This window comes from Trichechus manatus, unplaced genomic scaffold, assembly GCF_000243295.1.
Source record: "Trichechus manatus latirostris isolate Lorelei unplaced genomic scaffold, TriManLat1.0 scaffold00025, whole genome shotgun sequence".
Taxonomy (NCBI): domain Eukaryota; kingdom Metazoa; phylum Chordata; class Mammalia; order Sirenia; family Trichechidae; genus Trichechus; species Trichechus manatus.
In genome coordinates this window covers 5,324,265-5,340,674 of record NW_004443961.1, presented here as the reverse complement: position 1 = coordinate 5,340,674, position 16,410 = coordinate 5,324,265, and the positions used below count along the sequence as shown (strand labels likewise).

At 36.5% G+C, this 16,410-nt stretch overlaps 1 protein-coding gene across 2 annotated transcripts in view; it reads right to left on the bottom strand.

The window, feature by feature from the left end:
* RIC1 (RIC1 homolog, RAB6A GEF complex partner 1) overlaps positions 1-16,410 on the bottom strand; it is a 94,882-nt gene that overhangs the window by 47,964 nt on the left and 30,508 nt on the right. For both annotated transcript variants that reach the window (XM_004373481.2, XM_004373480.2), the window contains exon 3: positions 13,523-13,602. In XM_004373481.2, the coding sequence (XP_004373538.1) occupies positions 13,523-13,602 (80 nt within the window). The remainder of the gene's footprint in view (positions 1-13,522; positions 13,603-16,410) is intronic.

The window sequence follows — 16,410 nt, the reverse complement described above, 5'->3', positions numbered from 1 at the left end:
AGGTACTCTGTCACCAACACACTCATGACAGAACAAAGATTAGAATCCCAGACTCTTATTATTCATTGCTCTGTAGGAATAAAATAAAGCGTATAACCTATGGGACCGTGGACAAATAGGGTGTGGGACGTGTCCCATGTGGACATATATGGCCCATGACTGCATTTACAAATGGTGATTTACATAGGATTTGTTAAGACTCAGTTCGTGAAGTAGAACATACCTAGAGACACTAGTTACCCTTATCACTGGGGTGTGGAGTCTGTTTCTCTATACAAAAAACCAAACCCATGGCCATGAAGTCGATTCAGACTCATAGAGACCCTACAGGACAGAGCAGAACTGCCCCATGGAGTTTCCAAGGAGCCACTGGTGGATTTGAACTGCCAATCTTTTGGTTAGGAGCTAAGCTCTTAATCACTACACCAAAGTTTAAAAAAAAATATTGCTTTTATATTATGTATACCTACATAAAACAAGCTTTAATGCTACTATAAAATGAACTCGTTAATGAAATAAATATTAATATAAATAAGTAAATAATGCTAATATAAGTAATAGTAATAAGAGTTTATCACGATAATAAAGCTATATTTGTAGACACCTGGAATTTTCAAGTACAGTATAATATTGCTGCCAAAGTTCTTGAGAACAATCAAGCTTGTGACTGTTTACGTTTGATACATGACTCAATTTAAGACTTGCTTTCAACTAAGAGCACTTGTATTTTTTGGCAATTTTCTTAAGATTTTGCCATTCTTCAAATTCTAGTTCATTACAAACCCACATACTTAGCGAACTAGAATTCCCTTCTTTTTTGAACACACTTAAATTGTTTTAAACATCTAGTGAAGGAAAATTAAGTTTAACAATTCAAAAATCAACCTAGATAACAGTAACAATTGCAACTTATTGAGACCCTACTAATAACTAAATAGCTATACAATTAATTTTCTTATTTTAAAGAAAATGATGGGAAAGCATAGAAAAGTAACTCAAAAAATAATTTTTCCAAAATCATTGCCAGTAAAAAGTAGAACCAGGATTGGAACCCAGGCCTCTTTGATCCCAAATGCCATACTCTTCTACACACCTCTAAACTGCTGTGTGTGTGTGTATTCAAAGTAGTGATATCAAGTCTATGAAAAATACCATAGAGTAGAAAAATGGAAGTAAGCAGGTTTGAGAGTTTTGTTTTTGTAGTATATTTTGCGTAAATTAAGAGCAGAGCTTCCCACCTTTCCAATCTAATGAATGACAAGGCATTCAGGTAAACGAGTAGCTCCCAAAGGGCAATGAAAAATGAAATGCTTATTATGGGGTAGGCCAACTACAGGTCAAACTTCCTATGGCTCTGAGAAGGGAGCAATTTCTCATCAAACCAATAAAAACAAAAAATCAAGTGTATCATAAAAATTACAGAAAAGTCTCAAAAGAAATACAACAACAATGAAGACTGCTCTTAACATGTCAAGTATGCTTTGGAGGGCCAGACCAGGAGATACAGAAAACTGTCAGTACACAATTAAATTCAACAGGCATTTATTTCAGCAAATTCTACTGTGCAGGAGATTTCAAATATTTTAAGTGCCAGTTAAAGAAAAGAACAGTGTGACAGATACCCTATGGATTTGGGGAGAGCGGGAAGGTAACAGAAAACTTCAAGGGTGCAGCTAATTACACAACATAGCTTACCTAAGGTCTATCTTGCCTCCCAAGTACACCTCATCTCCTTATTTACAATACTTCCCTGACAACTGAGCACCTTCCCCTGAAAGTTGTTATGACTTTTGGGTCTATTCATTCACTTGGCATCTGTCACTCTACATTGCTACTGACTTTAAAGATTTCTCTCTCCATAAGCATTTTATACCTCTTCAGCACCAGAGTATTATAGCATTATGTCTTACAAATGAGGGTAGGCATACAATAATTGTTAGATGATTGTGAAAATCCCATTCAAGATTTCTAAATCTTTTATGTTAGGCTTGATCTAGGGAGTTCTGGCATTCCTAGGTGAACTCTAGGACCAACACGCTTTGGATCTCCAAAGGTCTGAAAAGGTTCAGAACTTTGAAGAAAAGGAATAATCAGAACTGTTTCCTTCCTCAGACTCCACACTTCATATTTCATTTGCAGACAACACAATCATTTACTAGAAAATCTACAGAATGAAAATATTTCTGGATAAAATTGAAATAATATCTTTGTTGTTGTTAGGTGTTGTCAAGTCGGTTCCCACTCGCAGTGACCCTACACACGACAGAACGAAACGCTGCCCAGACCTGCGCCATCCTCACAATAATAATATCTTAGATGTGCTTAAATATACTCTAGTGGAAAAAGACTGAAAATTGGTCAAGCTGAGTGATGGGCACATATCAAACCAAATCTGTTGCCATCGATTCGATCTTGACTCATGGTGACCCCGTGGGTTTCACAGTAGAACTGTGCTCCACAGGGTTTTCAATGGCTGTGACCTTTTGGAAGTAAACTACCAGGACTTTCTTCTGATGCACTTCTGGGTGGACTTGAACCACCAACCTTTTGGTTGGTTAGCTAAGTGTGCTTAACTATCTGCGCCACCCAGGGACTCCTAATGGGCACAGAGGAGCTCATTTTATTATTCTACTAATAGAGTAAGTAACTGGTATCAAACTAGCTCTCCCACCAGAAACAAGAAAACTGGACATGATACATGCCATATTCAGACACTAGATAACAGGCAGCTTTAAGACTGATTCTGAGTAAAGGGAAACAAACCAAGTTTTCTACACAAGTCACTTTTCAGAATGCCACACAGGGTGAGAGTACCCAGTCATAGGATGGCAGTCTCGCTAAATTGAGAGAAAGAGCCAAGCTCAGGAAAGCTGAAGCAACTACAATTTGTGGGGCAGAGTACCACAAGCTCTAGGTTCTAAATGTCACCCAAGAGTATCACAGAGGTGGGAGCTAAGCAGAGAAAGAACTCTAGGAACCTGCAGGGGTTCCCCTTGAGTCTTTTGCTTAATACTAAGCTAGGCAGACATACGGTGAAACCTCATGAGGCAAGGCAAAGAACAACTACCAGGGTTTAAGGATGAACAACTTCCAGAGCACCTACAGTGCTGGGAAACACCCCAGTCCTGACCAGCTGGAGTGGAGAAACCTGGATAAAGACCCAGGGCATTTAGTAGAGACTTCAGAATGACCGCAACTTAGCAAACAGCCTAAGCTAGGAAAGAGTAAAGGTTAAATCCACCCTGAAAAAGCATTTACAAACAATCCTCAAAAGGATCAAGAAGGTACCTAAATGATCTGATTGCTGCTCAAACAAACTTCAACAGTCTTTAAAGGAAGAGAACAAATTCTAGACACTTGATAATGTAATACAATGTCCACCATCCAATCTAAAATTAGTAAACATGTGATATGATCCAGCAATCGTACTCCTGGGTATTTATTTACCCAAGAGATACAAACCCAACTTGTGAGTGAAATTGGATTGGAACCTAAAAAAGCAGACATGATTAACAATTTCACTCTTTACTCTGTATATACATCTCATTACTTGATTTTTTCTAAATAAGAATATATTCATGCATTACCAGTATAAATTTTTCTTAAGTGCTGTAAGAGTATAAATGAGGGATCAGCTGTTTTGTGGATACAAGGGAAGACAGGAGAGTTGAGAGGATAAGCTTTGTAGATAAGATGTTTGACCTCAGCCTGAAAACTAAGGCAGATAGTTTTCTTACATAAAGAAAGAAGATAGTGGGAGAGGCATACCAAGTAGAGCAAAGAGCAAATGAACAGAGGCATTAAATTACATAGTATTGTTAAGGAACGGTGGACTTCATATGCTAGAGACGGGAAAAGCAGGCTCTAAATACCAGGCTAGAGAGCTTGGACTTTATATCTTTGAGACGGGAGAGGAACAACAGTTTATGAAAAAAGAAAAACACATCATCAGGTCTCTAGTTTTGAAAAATAAACCTGATATCAATGCCAAAGATGGATTGATAAGCAGGGCCCAGAGAGTAGAGGAAGAGAAACAACTTTGTTACTAAGCTATTTCAACAGGCAAGGGGAGGTCATAAAGGCCCCTAGTAATATCAGTGAGAATAAAATAAATACTGGAGAATTGTAATCCATCAATACCACTTGATTACTAAAGAATATGGAGACTGAAGAAATAAAGAATCCAAGACTTCCTAGTTTATACAATTGTTTAAAAGATGATGGTAACTCCAATACAGTTTATAAAAGCAATAGCAATAGCCCATGATTAGCTTGTTAGTGGCAAAATAAGTTAGGTTTTAGACATGATGAATTTAAGGCTGCCTATAGGGACATCAAAATGAATTTATCTTGGAAAGGTGGGCCTGAAGGTCAAGATAGTGGTACTAGATTAAAGAAATAGATCTGGACACCATCCACGTATCTGGAATAGTTAAAGCCAGGAAGAACATGTAGAACAGAAGAGAGGTCAGACCAAAACCCTATGGAACACTAAAGCTTTATGTCCTGTGTAGTAATTTAGGGTGCTGATTTAAACCTAATGACCACTTTGGGATGTAGATAGCATTAATTCCATTTTTCAGATGAATTAAAAAAAAAACAAGCAACATAACTAATTCTGAAAGCTAAGAAAAGCCACTGAAAGTTTTTATGTAGGGAAATGGCAAGTAAATTTATGTTCAAAAAAATTGACTGTAGTAAAGATTATTGTAAATGATGGATTAAGAAGATATCACAATTATCCAGGAGAAAAGTGACAAAACCCAAACTAACAGAGGGCTGGGAATTAGGAGGAAAAAGGGATGAGAGCTACGTAGATGGTAGAGATTTGATACAGACTTGTTAGGTCCCATCAAGTCGGTTTCCACTCATAGTGACCCTATGCACAACAGAACAAAACACTGCCAAGTCTGGCACCATCCTCACAATTGTTGTTGTGCTTGAGCTCATAGTTTCAGCCACTGTCAATCCATCTCATTGAGGATCTTCCTCTTTGTAGCTAACCCTCTACTTTACAAAGCACGGTGTTCTTCTCCAGGGACTGGTCCCTCTGGACAACATGTCGAATGTATGTGAGATGAAGTCGCACCATCCTTGCCTCTAAAGAGCATTCGGGCTGTACTTCTTCCAAGAAAAATTTGTTTGTTCTTCTGGCAGTTCATGGTATATTCAATATTTTTTGCCAATACCATCTTTCAAAGGCATCAATTCTTTGGTTTTCCTTATTCATTGTCCAGCTGTCACATGCATATGAGGTGACTGAAAATACCAGGGCTTGGGTCAGGTGCACCTTAGTCCTCAAAGTGACATCTTTTTTTTAAATTATTATTGTGCATTAAATGAAAGTTTACATTTTAAGTTAGTTTCTCATACAAAAATTTATACACACACTGCTATGTGACCCTAGTTGCTCTCCCTACACTGTGACAGAACACTCCTTTCCATCCCAGAGTTCCCATGTCCATTCAACCAGCTCCTTTCCCTTTCTGCCTTCTCATCTCGCCTCTGGACAGGAGCTGCCCATTTAGACTCATGTATCTACTTGAGCTGAGAAGCACACTCTACACGAGTATCGTTTTATGTCTTAAACTCCAGTGTAATCTCTGTCTGAAGAGTTGGCTTCGGGAATGGTTTTAGTTTAGGGCTAACGGAGTCCGAGGGCCATGCCTTCTGGGATCCCTCCAGTCTCAGTAAGACCATTAAGTCTGGTCTTTTTATGTGAATTTGAGTTCTGTACCCTCCTTTTCTCCTGCTCCATCAGGGACTCTCTGTTGTGTTCCCTGTCAGGGCGGTGGTCATTGGTGGTAGTGGGACACCATCTAGTTCTTCTGGTCTCAGGCTGATGGGAGTCTCTGGTTTATGTGGCCCTTTTGTCTCCTGGGCTCATATTTTCCTTGTGTCTTTGGTGTTCTTCATTCTCCTTTGCTCCAGGTAGGTTGGGACCAATTGATGCATCTTAGATGGCGGCTCACTAGCTTTTAAGACCCCAGACGCCACTCACCAAAGTGGGATGCAGAACATCTTCTTAATAAACTTTGTTATGCCAGTTGACCTAGATGTCCCCTGAAACCATGGTCCTGTCACTAGGTGGTTAGATCTGTTACTAGGTACACGAGCCTAGGAGTCTGTTTACCTTTCTTGTGTGGATACAGGTCAGATGTCCAGGTAGTTGGTCACTAAGTGTGTGGTGCAGGCTCTCACCTACAGTCCTAGATGGGCAGGGGTGATTGGTGTAGGCACAGGTATCTGGCTGCAATAGGGGCTCACGCAATAAGCAAGGCAGGGGGCTGACGGCTGCCCGAGTGTCTGGGAGGGAAACGTGTCCCTGTTCCCTAGAGTGTGCAGGTGGGTGTGTTTTGTAGCCAGACTATGGGTACCCAATGCTGTTGGCTGTAAGGACTGGGAAGCACCACTTATTCTTGGACCCCTGTTGCGAGTGGCCAGGTGGCATGGGTACAGCCACCACCAGTCCTTAGGCCAAGGATGTGGGTAGGTGAGGACACTGCTTAATGGGCAAAGCGGTGTCAAATGTCATGAACCTGTCACTCTACCATATAGATGATACAGCTAAAGTTAGGCTTCAGGTATATACCCTGTTGTACTGTGCTAATGAGGGCCTACACTGTTGAAATGGGGCCACACAGGTCTGTGCAGGGGTGAAAGGCAGTCAAAGTCCATGGACCCCTTATGTCTGTGCCTAGGCAAAGGAGCTGCGCCAACCTTAAATTCCTGGCTTAGGGGAGCTGGCAGATTATTTACTCCTGTTTGTTAATTTGTTCCTTCTCCAAGGCCAGGCGAATGGCTCAGGGTGCCTGATGGGTCCTTACTTCCAGCCCAGAGGACATGGCAATGGCCGAAGCTGGCCTGGGACCTGCTGCAGAGCAGGGAGGGGTGGTAAATGGGAGAGAGGTTTTTCCCAAAGCGGGTGTTTTTTGATCTGCGTGGTAGGTTAGATGCCTGTATTTATCTTTTGCCAGTTGAAGGCCACTTTTCACTGATTCTGGAAGCTTGAGTAGACTTTCCACCGTTCGATCTCTACTGATGTGGAAAACACATCCCGAACACCACTGCTTGCCTCACAGTGTGCGCTGGCTGCGGGGTACTGCTTCTTGATGGTTCAGGTCTGGCAACTCCTTGCTGCTTCTGAACCATCTCTCCCTCCCCTTGCCACTCAGTCCAATTCCTCAACTTTGCCTTTGATGTTCAGGGCTCCTAAATATATATATATATAATTGATTCACTTGCTTTTTCGGGTCTTTGTTGTAAGAAGGACTACAGGAAGCATCTGACTGCTCCGCTATCTTGGCCTTGCCGCCCATCTTTCCTTTTTAACATTTTAAAAAGATCTTTTGCAGCAGATTTGCCCAATGCAATGCATCAGTGCAATGCAATCCAATGATACTGACTAGAATTGGCTATTAAGAAGCCATGAGTAGGGAGAGTAAATAAACTCTCAAGTAAATGGTAGTGCCATTTGTCTGCAAGGAAAAGCGAACTGGCTATAGGCTTGTAGGAGATGAAAGTAAAAGAAGACATTAACTCCTTTCCCAGGATTAAGTTACTTAAATTTTAGAGTGTAATTTTTATTTTTACACTTAATAAAAAAGTCCTCCCTTCTGACTTTCAAACTAAAAATGATCAGATAGGACCTAAAATGTATTCACAATAATACTTTCTAACAACTGCTAAATTTCATCAATCTAGAATGCTCCTCAGCTGAGTGTCTATTTTGCTGCATCCTTGGGACCTTTTTAAATATCTTCACAGTGAAAATCCTAACCATTCTATTTCAAGTTGTGTCCCCACTCCCTATTCCCTTTTCTTGCTTTATTTTTCTCCATAGAACATACCATCTAATTAGTAATGCATTTTACTTATTTTTCATTCTTTCTGAGTAGAGGTTTTTGTCAACTTTGTTCACCTCATCCCTAGCATCTACAATGGTGCCTGGAGCAAAAGAAAATTCAATTCTTAAATGAACGGATGAATGGATGAAAACAGAATTTTCAAAAATTTTCTGAGGGAGGTAGTACCCTTACCACTGGATCTTTTATAGTAAAAAAGAAAAACTGCTTCTCCCTTAAATTATCACACATTCAGACTGCTTTCAGTCTGATAGAAACAATGTGCAGGGCTCTCTGGACTGGGCAGATTTTTTAAAAAAATCTATCATTCTTAGCATTTAACTGCTATCCTGAGACGTGCAGCCAACAAGAGGGCAGTTTTCACAGCCCAGAACTTATACAGTAACATCCTCATCAATCCTATTAGTAACTGCTCATGCAACTGTGATGTAAGCTAATGGCTGCACAAAATATGCAAAGTTCAACAGCTAAAGGTTACACATATCACACATGTACATTAACAGAAAATATATATACACATACTGAAATCAAACTACAAATGTGATGTCTTGAGAAGCTCAAAGGGAATCCAAAATGCAAGCAGGATCACTAACATACTTTGTCAAGCTCTTAAAACAAGGTATATTGTTAGAAACAACTTTTTAAATCTATAGAAACTTAAGGAAAAATAAATAAATTTTACTCTCTAGAAAGCTAACACTCATAACTTAGCAAAAGGAAAAAATATGTTGAGGACAACCTTCACTTTGATAAATAATTCAGACCTCTTCTTTTCTCTAATTTGATGTGATTTAGTAGATGTTTGTGTCACTTAATGTAGGCAGCAGGATGTTTGAAAGGGTAAATTGTGCTAAGGCTACAAACTGCTAATTTCAGTTAGTTCTTCTCTTCTTCCTTCCCATCTAGCACTAAATCATTAATAGCTTGTTGGTAAGAAGTTTCACAATCTAACGAAATATACTGGGGCGGGGAGAGGAAGGCTAAACTTTGAAGTTGTTTTGGAGTGATTATTCAGTGAAGAATATAAATAAATTATTTGATAAATATACTGACTTTCAGTACAGTCATATTTGATAACCTTGGCCTCAATAAGGCTGGTCTCTAACAAAAAGAGGTTCACAGTAGAGGTGAAAGGATAGAAGGAAAAAAGAATCTCAGCTTTCAAAGAAGTATAAATTATGATGACATATTTGTTGCAATTATTTTCATTATGATGAAATTAAGCATGATTTTCAAATTCAGGATATACTAAACTCATATTTAAGCATAAACATGTGAATATATTCTAAGGCTAAACACAAATTATTTCTGATTTATCCCTGGCACAATTTCCTAAGTTTCAAGACACTGAGGAAAAGTCAAGAAGACCTTCAGCTAGTCTGTCCCCTAGTTTGTGTAATTAATATAAAGAGGTATTTTAATATAGAATGGGACCTATACAAAACATTAAAAAAGAAAAACGTGAAAAATTCATTCACCCTAGAATAAACGAGCTTTGAGGCACGAAGAGTCATTTAATAAGACCATCACCATTGTTGAAGACTGATTCCCAACATCTACAGGAAGGACACTGGAAACAACTATGTGGAAACTACATAAGATCATGGGGCATCCAACCTGTGTTCTCAGATGGAGCATAATGGAAAAGGATATGCAGTCTGAGGTTAAGATGTCATACAATACAGGCAAGTTGAGATACTCTACAAAAACACATAAGATGAACTCATAAGATTTAGAGAGAGAAACAAGAGACAATGTGTTTCTAGTAGAGGAGGACAAACTACTAGTCTCAATTATGCTCCCTCTATTTTTCAGGACTATTATAAACCAAGGAGCCCTTCTGGCATAGTGGTTAAGCGCTCAGCTGCTAACCAAAAGGTCGACAGTTAGGACCCACCTTGTGGGGAGAAAGATGTGGCAGTCTGCTTCCGTAACTATTTACAGCCTTGGAAACCCTATGGAGCAGTTCTACTCCGTCCTGTAAGGTTGCTATGAGCCGAAATTCACTTGACGGCAATAGGTCTGTTTTTGATTTTGGATTATAAACCACCCCAGATCATTTCTCCTTTCACCTATTCCTGACTCCCAAAATAAATCCCAAAGTAGCAGATGACTGGATGGGGAATAAACAGGGTTGAGGCAGTCCAGTATTAGTGATTAAGAACACTATATAACCTTTATGTCCGAGTCGTAGCTGTACTAGCATGTAACTATGGGTGAGTTACTTAACCTCTCTGTGCAGCAGTTTGCATAGTAACTGTACCTTATAGGTTGTTATAGGGATCCAATTTTTTTTTTAAATGTTTAGTATTTGAACTACAGAAAGGTTTACAGTAACGCTGATAACAACACCACTGTCGAAACCAAACTTTTTTTTTACTCTCCTCAAACCCTTATATGAACCACTATTACTTAGGTTTTAAAAACTTGAGTTCATATAACCCTGACAATTGAGGAAGAATGTAGTATTCTCATTTTACAAGTAAGTTTGGCAGAAAGGCTAAGTAACTTACTAGACTAAGGAACCCAAGTAGAAAGTAGTCCAGCACACCAATGCACAACAGGCCAACTCTAATCTGCTCTGCTCTGCAAAACTGTTCCCACATAAGAGAGTTTGCTTGGTTTTATGTAGCAGTTATTTGAAGCTGAAGCTCTGACGAAGAGGTATGTTATGAAGTTAAGTATACGTATTTTTAAAATATCACTTAAAATCTTAAAAAATAGAAGCAAAATTGTGGTGAAGAAAAAATATATTAGTAACAAATAATTAGGAGCCCTGGTGGCACAATGTTAAGCACTGGGCTTTTAGCTGAATGAGGCTGGTGGAACCCACCCAGTGGCTCTGCAAGAGAAAGACTTGGCAATCTGCTCAAAATAAAGGTTACAGCCTAGAAAATGCTATGGGGCAGTTGTATTCTGCTGCATGGGGTCCCTATGAGTAAGAATTGACTCAATGGCACCTAACAACAGTAAATAAATAACTGCTGCTGTTCTTTATTAATTTTTCCAGGAACCAGGCACTTATCTAAGCATTTAACATCCATGACCTCATTTAATTCTATGACATAATTACAACTGCTATACCATTCTACAGACAAGAAAACTGAGTTTTAGAGGTATTAAATAACATGACAGAATCACACAGCTGAAAACTGGCAGAGATGACATTCTCTTCCAGGCCTATCTAACTCCAAAACCTGTCCCCTTAACCACTATTCAGATTGCTCTACAGGGGATGCACATTTTATTGAGCCCAGGTATTGTAACCAAAAATCTTAAATACAGTGAAGAATCCCCAAACGGAAAAAAGAATACTGCTCTTTATTTCGTTTTCTAGTCTAACATTCATTCATAGTCAAACACAGCAAGTTATATGCTGTCAGGATCATTTAGTTATGTGGATGCCCCCTGGAGTGTTACAACCAGAAGGTGAGAAACTGTTTAGAATACTCAAGAACACAGAAAGTGTGTCTCAAAATACTTTTCAGAAACACTGTAAACTTATGTAATGCATGTTTCTGAGCTGAAATAAAAGAGCATTTTTTCAGTTTCAAGAAAAGTAATTTTTCCTACCCTGCCCACTCACGGTAGTATAAATTAATCAAGTTAAATTCAGTTGATTCCGATTACTGCTTTTTCTTTATAGGTGCAAGTCTAAATCAAGCAATAAGGGTTACATGTAGCAGCTCAAAATGCGCAAGCAAATGAAACTTTAAAGAGTTCTTCAAATGGCTCACAAAATTATCACTTACAATGAAAAATAGTAAGATTTATATTATTCACAAAAATGAACTTAAGATTTTCAAACACATCAACTTCTCATCATGTATACTCTCCATACTATTTTAAACAGTACAATTTATATGCAGAGGGTTTTTGCATTGAAATTTTTTCTGAAAAATAGCAGTCAAATTAAATCCCATCATCAAAGAATTTCTGACATTACAAAAGATTTCCAAAACTCAACTACCACCTCAGTTAACATTATATGTATTACAAAAACAATCTGTCTATAGTATCAAAAAAATCCAGGTAGTTCCTTAGAATTTATGATGCAGGAATGTGACCTACATTCTACACGGCCTAGGTCAGCCTTTCCCAAAATGTATTCTGAAGAATAGTAACAAATAAACAAACAATTGTCATAGTTCCAGTTTTGGGAAACCACGGATTTCTTATTGCTTTATATTTTGCAAATACTTTTTTTTTCCTACCACATTAAAAGTACGTATCAAAGATTTTGGAAAATTCAAGAGTTGAAAGTGGAAAAATCACTGCAGTTCTATCACACAGAAGCAATTACTATAAATACCTGTATTATGGTTTTCTAGCTCTTTCTTTAGACAAAATGTTTTGTTTTACACAGTTGTGGTCCTACTATACACATCATTTTCTGTGACTTGTTTCTTCACTCAACATTGTAATATGATCAAGTTCTCAAGTTAATATTTTCTAAGACATAATATTTAATAACTGCATATTACTTTAGGAGAAGGATGTACCACGGTTAACTTGCTAACTATTCTCCTATCATCATATATTTGGATGTGTTCTATCATATTTTTTCTATTATAAACAGTATTACAGTCAACACCTTTATGCATAATTACTATCAGAAGAGTACAAAAATGCAAGTTTCACTATATCTCCGTTAGCACTGACTTATAAAATTTTTTAACCCTATTTTTATATATTAAAATGTGTATTTTTTTTACTTTGTTGTATCTAATCTTTTGTTTTGGTTCAGTTACTATTGGGCATGAACCATCTTCCATGTGTTTGTTAATTATTATATTTCCTCTTAAAAGACTTTTCCATTAATGTCTTTTGCCTATTTATCTATTGGAGTTTTCATGTGTTTCTTAGCAACTTATATGACCTCTTTACATAAAAATAATAAGCCTTCGCCCGGTTTACTGAAAACTTTTCTCGCATTGGTTACTTATCTTTTAATGTTAGGTCTTTGTTTCTTTTAATTTTTAGCAATTTAAACTTTTATGAAATCTGTTTTTCACTTTAATTTCCTATATACTGATTAAGTTTGACCTTCTCCCACTATCTAGAAATGTGATACATATTCATTTATATTTTCATCCAGATTTAACGGTTTGACTTTTTTGTTTAAAAAGTCATGCTTTAAAACTGTTTTTTTTTTTTAATTTCAAATGTAAGGCATGCCATAGAGAAAAAACCAAGGCAAAATATACAGAAATCTATCAGGTTTAAAGAAACAAAAGTCCTTGTTTCTCCAAGTTTTAACCAAAAGAGGCAACCACTTTTTGGGGTACATTTTTTCCCTACACATACACAAAAACACACAGGTAAGAGAGCCCCCAGCTCACTAACATTTCACCTCTTTCCCTCATGATCTCTTAGATCCTCCCTAATAAAGACTTGGGAACTCTAGAATCTGGAGTATGTTAACAGTCATTCTGAATATGTCCAAGAAGGAATATAGTACATTCATCCAAGACTCCAAGACATATTTTTACAGAATCCTTTATTCAAGAAATAACTACAATGATCTAGTCATTTTTGAAAGAATCTATTTGGAAATGCTGGGTCAGCTTTATTTTAATCACTTCAGACAACCCAAAATTTTGTTTTTCTGAATGTAAAATATGCTAATATCAAAAGAACGAAAGACAACAACTTACTTGGGATACACAGGTTCATAAAGGTACTTGTCCCCTCTGGTAGATATAATGTGAAAAAACAAGATGTAGCCATTTGCCGTCTGAAAAAGATAAATTTTGTTAACCATGAATTAAAGAGTAAGGGTCTAACTATAACCCTGAATTTTAACTTTATATATTCTTACGTTGAAAACAGTTTACTCTTAGGAATCCTTCTTTGGAGAACTGTGGTCTAATTATGCAACTAAAACTGACCTTTGTTTTAATATGACCCATCTTGAAAAGAAAGGTTTTTATGGATTCAGAAATATTCCATAAGCATGTAATAAAAATCAATACTTCATATTATAGAAATTATTCAGAAATTGTATTATTCAATAATAAAGCAATGATTATTCTGCAAAAATTTAAAAATAGACTGTTTTTGGACGCTGCTGTAATTGTTTCAAGGTTTTAAGCAACAATGCCACCAAATAGTAACAGTATGATAAAATGCTTGACTCTAAAGTTTATCAAGTATAACTTTAGAATATCATACTTTATATTTCAAAATCAACCAACTAGATTCTGATTTACTATAAAATATAGCCTGAGACTCAGAAGGTAAACAGCAAACCTTCAATTTCTAAGAATTGAATATCAGCTAGCTCTTTTTTTTAAGTTAACAAAGTATTTTAAAAATATAAACTGGTATTAAAAAAAAATATGATCATGGCACACATCTATGACTTGTGAAGCTGAAACAACCATTTTACATTTATATAAATATGAAAATACTAACCCGTTTCTAACTAAACATTTTCAGGCAAAACACAGGGAAATGGCAAATGTTGTGCCCTAACTACTTTAGACTAATACCGAATTCCTATCATTTTAAAGGCTGGTAGGCATTTACCCAAAGTAGAACTGAGGCAAACTGAAAAAATTACCCAAGGTTTCAAATTTCTTTCCAGTACTGGTTTCCTGTTTTTCACTTAAGGAATGACAGAGGAAATACTCACTGAACTTCGGCAAAGCCAGGGGTTTTTGTTTTTGTGATCTATAAAATTCACTATTTTATGTGTTCAACATATTGGGGTATAAAAGAAAAAGTGCTAAGATTCTTCAGATGAGACCACCTTTGTAATTCCTCATGTGCAATTTTATGTTCTCATAAATAATATGGAGAACATAGAATAAAAAGGAAAATGGCTTCAAATCAAACGACATCAAAGTTACACAGACAGCATTACCCCTATACAGATTAGTGACTGTTTAAAATTTTAAAGCTCTACGGTTACATTATCTGGAGAAGTTAAATAATATGGCCTACCACTCAGACCAATAACATTAGCATACAAAAGCTGTCCTGAATATCAATCACTCCGGTCAAATGTCCAACATTTCAGAGTATCAAATGCTAACAATATACTCATAATTTTAACAAATGCTTAGAAGACTACAATGTCAGGGAGAATATAGTATCATTTCACATCAGGAGCTAGAAATTTTATATAGTATACTAGATGAAATTACAGATAATGGCTTGATTTACTACTTGCATATTCTCTATCAATCCTCTTTACTAATAATCTAAAGCTTTACCTGTTACTAAATGTTATATACTTCCAAATCTCAATGACATTTACCACTGACATGATCAACAGTCTTGTGTTTGAATAATTTTTTAAGTTTAATGATAAATGATCATCCTTAAAAAGTAGTATTTTAATGTAACTATATCAAATCTGCCACTATACAATATTATGGCCTTCTCTTTCCATCCCCAAAATACTGTATATAGCTACAGCTTTATCTGTAGACAGCAATTCGAATACCTTAAAGACACACACATTCATTTTCCCCCCTTCTCCCAGCAAAACTACATTTATTTGTCTTAATAAATGAAAGGCCAAAATAAAGATAATGGAGGGCTCTATTTCCTGCTATCATCTCATATTTTAATTATAATTTTTTCATTCTCCAAGGCATACTATTAGATTATGTGACTAATCACAGAGACCGAACAATTTCTATAAGAATCTTAAATGACAAGTCTACAGGTCCCTTCCTTATCTTCTGTATATCCATGAATTCATGAATTGGGTTCATAGATATATAACCACTCAAAATGAAAAGAACTATAAACAAGAAAAAAAAAAAGGACATTAATAATGCATCCAAAATTTTTAGTAAGAGAGGCGTGAATATTAAATATATGATTTTTTTCAATAGTAAATGTAATAATGGCAGATTTGAAAAACCACACAAACTACCTCAGCCAATCCAACATTTAAGAAGAAGAGTTTGAAATCTGGAGATGATAGTAGTTGTAGATGCTGTTGTTATTATACTTATTGCTTATTTGTATTTTGCTTTGTTTTGGCATTTGGGAAGTTTTACCCTGTTAACCCAAAATTATATTTTGAAAATTATTTTATGATTAATGCATAACATATATACTGTAGATAGTAATCTGCTATAGACAGGAAGAATTTAAGTCCAACATGTCATATATAACCTGCAAGCAGCAATCCCAACACCTTCCTCTACCATTATCCAAAGCTTCCATCCCAGATGAAACTCACCAGAATTCCAAGTTATACTAAATTTCTTCTTTAGGATGCATCTATTTTTATTATGAAACACAAGATAGATTTATACATCTGGCTCCAATGACCTGATGATACATTACAAAGATTCCCATACTAATTTATAGATAAGAACTTGATACGTGAAACTTATTTTCTATTCCAACATACTGTCATATGAAGCTTCAAATAAGGCTGAAATAACAAACTAGTACTTTTATACTCTAAACAGTGATCTGCACAATGGTGTTTTCTGTTTTTTCAATTTTATTTTACATATTCATTATTTAAAAACTGGAAAAATATCCATAATATTGAATAAATCACTCCAAATCACAC